The sequence below is a fragment of the Metopolophium dirhodum genome, chromosome 9 (genome assembly GCF_019925205.1).
Source record: "Metopolophium dirhodum isolate CAU chromosome 9, ASM1992520v1, whole genome shotgun sequence".
Lineage (NCBI taxonomy): Eukaryota > Metazoa > Arthropoda > Insecta > Hemiptera > Aphididae > Metopolophium > Metopolophium dirhodum.
In genome coordinates this window covers 7,402,037-7,411,518 of record NC_083568.1, presented here as the reverse complement: position 1 = coordinate 7,411,518, position 9,482 = coordinate 7,402,037, and the positions used below count along the sequence as shown (strand labels likewise).

General features: G+C 31.1%; 1 protein-coding gene and 1 pseudogene across 3 annotated transcripts; one reads left to right on the top strand and one right to left on the bottom strand.

Annotated features, from left to right (window-relative positions):
• LOC132952404 (uncharacterized) lies at positions 1-593 on the top strand (annotated as a pseudogene).
• Positions 594-2,420: 1,827 nt separating this feature from the next.
• Positions 2,421-8,158, bottom strand: LOC132952125 (prolyl 4-hydroxylase subunit alpha-1-like). Of its 3 annotated transcripts, none has more exons than XM_061024287.1 (10): positions 7,916-8,158; positions 7,466-7,620; positions 7,218-7,373; positions 6,914-7,078; positions 5,198-5,346; positions 4,812-5,045; positions 3,680-3,907; positions 3,289-3,333; positions 3,048-3,216; positions 2,421-2,751 (listed from the first exon to the last, which is right to left on the bottom strand). In XM_061024287.1, exons 1-10 carry the CDS (start codon positions 8,086-8,088, stop codon positions 2,672-2,674), a joined length of 1,554 nt encoding a protein of 517 aa, XP_060880270.1. In that variant the 5' UTR covers positions 8,089-8,158; the 3' UTR covers positions 2,421-2,671. The 3 variants fall into 3 exon arrangements, with proteins under 3 accessions (XP_060880270.1, XP_060880272.1, XP_060880271.1); XM_061024289.1 differs by having other exon boundaries at positions 7,708-8,035; XM_061024288.1 differs by having other exon boundaries at positions 7,731-8,035.
• Between the last annotated feature and the right edge of the window lie 1,324 nt (positions 8,159-9,482).

The following is a 9,482-nucleotide window of genomic DNA, read 5'->3' as shown; positions in this document are numbered from 1 at the left end:
CGTAATGACGTTGACTCACTTAAGTACAAAGTTGCGAACCTTGAGTCAGGTTCAACCTCTACCATTGCATCTACTACCGTTTCACAAGTTCTACAGGAGACTTTTGAGCGTGAAAGGTGTTCATATAATGCACTTGTGTGTGGTATCACAGAGTCAATGTCTTCAACTGTTTCTGAACGTGTTATAGACGATAAAGCAACTGTTTGAAAATTACTCGAAGGGAATTCGATTGAGCCCTTTCATACCTCCAAGTATATTCGGCTTGGTAAAGCCCCCTCTGATTATGTCCACCCTCTCAAATTTATTTATACTTCAAAAGAAGATGCATCTTAACTGATTGTGTCCTATGCTGAGTTAAGAAATCAAAGGGTGTCAATTGCACAGGGATTTCGAATTGTCGAGGACAAGACCAAACTCCAACGGGAACAATTGAGATCATGCCACTCGGAAATTGACCCTAGGACTAGCAATGGCGAATCTGGGCTTTCCATCAAGTACGTAACGGTTCTCCGAAAGTGATCTCTGATGGGTCAAAAAACGGAGTTCACCATAGGTGACTAACCGATCCAAAGTCCAACACCCAAATCAACTAGTAGCTTCCACTTCATTAACCGGCTTCTACCAAAATATTAGTGGTCTTAATACTAAGTTAACCAATTTTAATTTTTAAATGTAATGCATCATGTGTAAATTATATATTCATTGCACTATCCGAAACTTGGCTACATAACAATATCTCTAATTTCAAATTTGGTCTCGTAAATTATAATATTTTTAGATATGACAGATGTATTTCTTATAGCAATTGTGATCGTGGTGGTGGTATTCTCATTGGCATTCGTAATGATTACCCTGCATTCAATGTTAAAGTTACTCAATTAAATGTTGAACATATTTTTGTTCGTTTTACTGTTGATTCTTACAGTTTCATCGTTGGTGGTGTCTATATTCCCCCTCTCTCTTCTCCTTTAATTTATGAATCTCACGTCTCTTCCATTGAATATTTGATTAATACTTATACTTATTAAACGTCTGACAAAATCGTCGTGTGGTATACCTATCATCATGTACATCGATTATTACCACGTTTATTACAACCCGAAGAGGCCTCTATAGATGACCAGGTGTCCAGGTTAAATACTCGAGTGTTCTAAATTTGAAACTAACTGTAGTCTATAATTATTAATTTGTTATAACCAATTACATAAAAAACTGTTAAGGAAAAAAATAATGTGAATTATTTACTCAGGTATAAAACCCTAACCGACCTAAAATCCTGCGTACGCTACTGGTCATAAATACTTTTATCACGTAGGTATCTACAGTCTACACAATGCATCAACTAGTTATTATATATTGGTACCACCTATATATCTAACAAACTTAAACTACTCGTACCTATAAAACGTTTCACGGTTTTAAAACCATGCATGTAAATAAATCTATGAACTATTTGGTTAGGTGTTTATTCGCAGTGAATTGTAATTTATCTGGGTTAGGAGATACTAAATTATCCATATAAATGTATATTGTAATAATAACTAGTGTAACCTATTTGGATATATAAAAATATATAATTTTTTACTATTATAATATAATATAAACTAGTAGTTGTAAGTACAGATTTATTATTATTATAACGAAACAATAAATATCCTGAACATACGACAGTAATAATAATGATTGTTTATTCAGTTTGGTATGCATTGTGTATTTTGTATAAATGACACAGTGACTTTGGAAATATAAATACTGTACGTACCTACATAATATTGTGATGGGAGAAGAGAAAATTATCAAACCAATATCCATTGGCATAGGCGCAAATTGACTAAATTGTTTGGGGGGACTCAAGCCCCCCTCTCCATAGGTCATATTACTTAGTACCACAGAATATAAAAATTAGTACTAATTACTATATTTTGAACTGGGGGGGATTTGATCGAAATTTGGGGGGACTAAATCCCCCCAAGCCCCCCTCTATTAGTGCCAATGTCCATTGGAATCGTGTAGTAAGAGTATATTTTAATCTATAAGCACTAGTTGTAAGCTCCACATATTTTTTAGAAGGGGGAGGGCTAGGGTATTTTGATAAAATCTGAGAAATTATTAAATTATGATAGGTACCTATATAAAAGTACATCATGTATTTGATCAGTTTTTGGGATGCTAAACATTGCTTAGCCTCCCCTATCCACCTAATTTGTGCCTTTGGCTTTCTTTAAAAAAATCCAATATTGTATCTATAAAACAATGGTTTTTGTTTAAACTGTTTTCACGATTCCCAGCAGATTTTTAACAAATAGTATGGGTACTTACTTAGATATTGTCTAACAACAAAATAATTGTAATCATTCGAATGAACATTTATCACATGTATTTAACATAATATATTATATGTAATGTATATTGTAGGCACCTTGTATCTATATAATACAAATAGAGGTATACAATTCAATTTATTATTATATCTTAAATTACTTAGTGAATATTATGAAATTAGTAAAAGTACACAGGTATACCTATATATATAGTCATATAGAGATTAGAGGTACATAAAGGTTACCCAACCGTATACATATTACATAATAGGTACATGTAATATATATTTTTATTTGATTTGAAATTAAAATATAATATAAAAAATAAAAAATATTTAAAAACAATATTTCTAAACTATGTTGATTATTTTATTATCTCGCCAATTGTATGTTAAATGTTGTCCTTCTTCGTATAATCCCTTTGTCATAACTAAAATTGATAAAAAATATTAGTTACAAACTGTTGAATATTGTAACATGGTACCTACAACAGCAAAATAAATTTTAATATTTTCTTTTCTATTACACTTGTAATTAAAAACAATTTTTTTTTTTTATTAATATAGACTATGGATATATTTATTGTTGTTAATTTGTTTGAAATCGCTTAATTCGATATTGTATTGTCTTTGGTCCTTACTATGTTTTTGTATTATTTTGCTTATATAACAGTAATTTATTCGAGATTTGTTAATCTACCCTGTTGCATATTATGAAATTACTCACTCCATTTATTTCCTTTTATCACAGGACAACCTCCATGAAAAGTGCCACTATGTACAGAACCATTATTCAAGTGTAAGTTTAGCCAAACTAAAGCTGTTCCTTTACGACAATTTGCAACATAATTTAATTTCGGAAATACAGTATACCCATCATCGGGGACGTCAGACATCTATAAAATAGAAAACATTTTTTTGTCAATGTGTGTCATGTTTAATCTGATAAATTATGATAAATAACGAACATAAAATAGTATGGTGACCAATCTGTTGCCGTTCAACTTGGGGCCCTAAAAAGAAATAAAAGTCAATCCTATATTTCTACAAACATATTAATTCAACGGGACAATATATTTATTTATGATGTGGATTATACCTAAGTATTATTATATTAAGTAATAAACAACATTTGAATTTAAAGCACAATTAAAGTATGGTGCAAGACACGTGATTTAATTAATGTTTACAACATAATTTTAACGGTGGAACTGCTTGTATGGGTGATAGGGGATCCAACTGATTGAAAACCTGTACAAAATCGAGAATATAATAGTGGTTATACCAGGTTACTGGTTAGATATTATAAATCAAAATAAACTTCGTAGGTGGGTAGGTATATAATAAAGAATTACGTACATCTGTAAATGCATCCATGTGTACAGAGAAATGACCGCCTAAGCCATAGTTGACCGTTTGATATCCTTCGGCTGTCTTGGTCGAATACTCGGTAATGCATTCAATACGTTCGTTTAGCTTACCAAACAGGATCGGGTTTGCATTTTCCGAAAACCATTTCAGCTGACCCAGACGTTTGTCGTCCAATAAAGTAATCTTACCGTTAAAGTAGTATGCTGCGTCGGACAACTGCAGAGTGAAATATAGGGTATAAAATTATAATTTCTGCGACTGCAGTAAGTCAATAATAAAATTGTTATAAGTAGGTATATATTACTGTTTACTATATAGTTTAGGTCATAAATTATAATTTAAATTATGTCAATCCGTAGTATTTCAAAATAACTTATTTTGCATATTTTGACAATTTTTTCAAATTTCAAATTAAAAACCATAGATACATAAATTATAAATCTAAAGTGGGTTGCAGTCGATGAAAAAAAAGTGGTTTTTAGACAAAAAAGCCAAACAAAACTGTAGGTTAAAATACGATTTAATATAATTACGATTATTTAAAATAATAATTTTGAATATCTATTTTTTCAGCTGTGATATCCATGAATAAAATTATGATATTATGGAAATAAAACATAAACACATTAATACGCTTTATGACACTTATAATAATTGGAATATTGAAAGCCGTCTGTATGGAAACTTAGTAAACTTGTTAATCAATCATTAATCATAATCCGTTTTCAAAATTAAAATCTGTCGAACCAAATTCTTCCAGTTTTGTCTAGCTTTTCGGTCTAAACGTCCCTTTTTTTCATCGACTGGAGCCCCCTTAAATTGTAATTATTAGGGGCTTCTGAACACGTTTCATATAGTATAGATGATTTAGGTACCTACTATAGGTACAATAGTTACATATAAAGACGTAAATCCATTCAAATTTCAGGGGGGGGCTAACATTTTTAATATTTGCGATGGAACTATATGAGCCTGGAGGCTTAAATCCCACACAGCTGAAAACCGTATATTTTGTGGGTTTAATAGGATACTTGGGGGCAAAGCCACCTTAGCCCTCTGCGATTGGCGCTTATGGGTACATACGACTGTAAATATTATACTAATTTTATGATTTACTTACGTCTTTCGAAGCCATATCAGTAATAGTTTTAATCTCTTCGTCATAGATAATGTCATGATATAGTTTTATGTTCGGATTGCTACTGATATCTTCTTCTTTGAAAGGCATTATCATCCTATACGGAGAATTTTTCGTTTGGTAATGGCATTTAGAATCATACGTTAAAGGTCTTACTGATTTTCCTTTCCTACATAAATAGCGGAAATGTCTAAATAGATCGGATTTTTCAAAATCCTAAAAACGAAGTTCTATATTTAATAATATAACAGTTGGGAAAATATACACACGTCAAATACGCGTTTATACATTCAACTAACGAACGTCGAACATAATAATATTATGTTAGATATAGTTAATATATAGTTATAATTATTGAAAATTCTTACATCGTATTTATCATACATTATATCTGCGGATTGTGCACTGATATCGCGAATGTTTAATGCGTTTGCCATTAGAGAAAAATGTGCAGAAAGTTCATTGTTTTCTGAATGATTCAGATTACTAAAACCCAATACAGTTTCAAAACTAAATCCTGAATAAAAAACAAAGCTTTATTATTTACGTTCCAATACAACCTAAATAATATATATATAGGGGGACGAGGTGGCCGAGCGGTCTAACGCGACGGATTCGGCACAGCCGGTCCGAGTTCGATCCTCGACCACTGGGCGGCATTTTTCTCCGTGCAAGTCACGGTGTCCGGAGAACAAGTGCTGCCATCCCCCCCCCCCCCCCGGGGGCATGGCAGAAACCTACGGGTGCCCCATTAGAAATTCTGCCAAACACACACGTGTACCAACCTAACCAATATAAAAACAACCTACAGTGCCCTCCTCACACACCCAATAGCCTATGTTGCCGCGGGTTACCCAATAAAAAAAAATATATATATATATATATATTATATTTATATATTGTTTTTTTTTCTCAGCATTTTTCTGCTAAATTTATCGGTATTAAATAATCGAACAATAAAAGCTTAAAATACGGTAATTAATAAAAAAATAATTATGACATAGAATAATGGAGTGAAAAAACCTCTCAGCGGAGGTAGGTACTTCATCTTTGTTTATTTATATAGGTGTAAAGGTTGTAGACTACTAAGGTCTTTAGTCAACAAGTTGTATATTGGCTTACATTTTACAAACACTTTTACATTGTTGGTAAGATTTAAAAGGTATATAGGTACATCGTACATATTTACACTTTAAATTGTATTTACAATAGATAATTAAAACGCTTTGATTATCATTTAAGTAACTGTTGGGATAATTCATTGGAAGGATTAGTTGATAGGTAGTGAAAGAGTTAACGCTGATGATTAACACAGATGTTATGTGTACTATTACCTATACCTAGTGGCGTACGCAGGGGGGGGGGGGGGGGCTAACGGACTAAATCCCCCCCCACATTGCCCGTATTATTATTACTTTTTTTTAAAATATTTATCAAGTTTCAAGTAGCAATACAAATTTAATATTTTATAAGTTTTGAAGTACAAATTAACTGTGTTTTTTTTCAAAACTTGAACTTTAAATGCTTATAAAAAATAACCATGTCTATGTATCGTTAATATTTTAGCTATAATAAAAACTTATGTTTTACATTTTTAAGCTTTTTGACCGGATAAATAATTTTTTATTGACATTTATAGAAAAAAGTAAACCAAGGTTACCAAACAATTTTAACAAATTTTCACTTTTTTCTCCAATTATTTTAAAAGTACTGATAATTTTCAATTCGACCTCCTAAAAGTACCAACTAGATCCAATATGCTTCCAAGAACATCCATCGGGCATTGAAGTTTATGATCAGAGCATTTTTCCTACCAGAAAAGTTGAGAAATTGAAGTTGTACAAATTTTAAAGTAGGTACCTACCTCAAATAAATGTCTGAAATTATTACATACTGGACAAAATAAAAATAAAATTGTAATTCATTTTCAAGCCCCCCCCCCCACTGTTGAAAAATCTTACGTACGCCTATAAGTTATAACTAGGTACTTAATACTATGTACTGAATACTTACCTATTTATTTTTATGAATACATAGTTGTAAGTTAACAAAAGTTGTTACGCAATTATTGTGTAGGTATATACCTGTGGTCATCGATGCTGATCTTGTATAATAATGCAATTTATCTATGTCTACACATTTTGGACGATCGATGAACCATTTATTATAAGCTTGAACAGCCCAATCTATTACACCATATGTGTCATATTCTTCGAAACTATATTTAGACATGTGATAACATTCACAAGCTAAAAATGAAAATGAAAAACGCTGATAATCATCAAAAAGTTATGGTCGGAAGTAGTAATTATTATAATAATATAATAGGTAAAATATATTATTACAAATTTATAATAGCAGATCCGTCTCATAGAACTTTCAACTTACCGTCCATTGGGTCTCCGATGGTCCGATCCTTATATCTACCTGCAGCCATGTCGGATGCAGGAATCGCGTACACTTTTTGAATCCTTCTTAGAGACCGATACGCTGATTGCATATTAAATTCACTAACGGCTTTGTGTTCGTCAAATTGATTAATGACTGTAGTTTTCGTAATCACCAATAATGTATCAATCGGACATACAATGTGATGGTGTGGTATATTGAATTTTAAAACGAATATGCATAATTACCTTTCACTGAATTATAATTATTCATCAATTTTCTTAATCCTGATAAGTTTTTGTGTACGCGTGACATCAATTTTGAACTACCAACGGGACTAAGTATTAAGGTGTGTTTTACATATGAATAATTTATGTACCAATCAAGCATTGAAGTCATTAAACTAAAAAACAAATTGAATAAGTACCTATTACAATGTGTAGTTACATTATATTATATTATGTATATTATAAAAAGTTATTAAATTTACACAATGGCAATAACGTAACTAACAAATAAGAGCAATTTTGATGCTGTAGACCTTTTCCGATTAGGTTAGTGTTCCGAATAAAATATGGGTCGGGTTTCCATTGTTTGCAAGAAAATAATTTTGAAAAGTTGTTATTTGTGTTTCTTTTTTTTATTACAAATAAGTGAAAAATATAAAACTATTTAATTATTTCTTAAAAAATGTTCACCGCTCCAAGTCGTGTATTCGCTTTGTTTCCAGTACCAAATATTCTTTGATTACGGCAAACTGTTCGTCTTGTAAGTCATAGAGATGTCTTAATATGATCTGCGACGAGTGCCAATTTATTCCGTTTGTGAACGTGCACGTGAAAACGAAAAACAATATAATATGTCTAAACATATTTTTGTTGTTGTATGTGTTCACATTTATATTATGATAGTGTGAATGTATGATATAACTCCGAGGTGCGTTAAATAATTCTAAGTGTATATTTTTATTTTTTTCGGTTTAGTATTGAGTAAACATAAAAATATAAAATATTATATATCGTGAACATTATAAATACACGCCCATAAAAAAAAAGCCGATTGATTTATTTGAAACCTTAATGTTATAACATAAATACATACCTATACAGGTGCCTACTTGTATATTATTATTTATATACAACGCAAATATTATACTGTAAGTAAACAACTTAAATACCACAACAAATTTGTGGGATGGTATTAAATAATTTATAGGTATATATGAACAGGTTTTCAGTTAGGAGGGTGTGTATGAAAAGTTTAGAACCATTTTATTTCTATCAGATTATTTTGAAATCGTAATTCAATTATAATTATTGGTATACTTCGTATGAAGTACCATTTCCCATCATAGATAGCCATAATCATAATTAATGGTAGGTGTTAGAACTTAGAACATACAAACGTGCAAATGTACAATGTTCAAAATTAATTAAAATAAACAACAATTATTATGAGGACATATTATGTACCTATACAAGAATAATTTAGGACTTTGTACAGATGTTAAAAATATTTAATAATTTAATACACCCAGCCAGGTAGTAGATACTAGGTAGGCACTAAATTAAATAATAAAATAGTAATTTTAAGTATGAACTTCAAGTTTCAACGATATAGCTACCTATAAATATACTTATATACTATATACATTCTATAATATACGCAGCAATAAGATGATTGTTTCAAAAGATTCCGAATTTATGCACAGTATAAATAATTAAATATCATAGAATTTAATTTAAAGTCATAAATAATTGTGTACCACTATTTAAATAATTTTTAAAAAACACTGAACACAGCGTAGTCCGTCTTATTTCTGTACAAAAATCATTTGAGCATACTTTTTGAACTTAAAATAACTTAACGAGTTTAAGGATGGATTTATGGAAAAATCGAGAATGTAAATGGTCAGAGTTACAATAATAACCACAAAACTTCAATACAGCGAAAACATTAAGGGCCGTTCTTACAATGTCCGGTTAAAGTTAACCGATACTTAACTGGCTGAATTCTGCCGGTAATAAAATTTGTTATCAGTCGGTTAGCATTAACCGACACTTAACCGGACATTGTAAGAACGGCCCTTAAAGTGATAAATACGAAATACTACCTACATGGTTAAATACTAAACAATATATATTATGTGGGCTTGAGGGGGATTATCCCCCTAAGTCGGCCAACCCCCTCATTTTAGTTTCGTAGGATTGAAGCTCCCCCAATCACATTGATGTTCATAATGTTAGCCCCCCTGAAATTTTAATG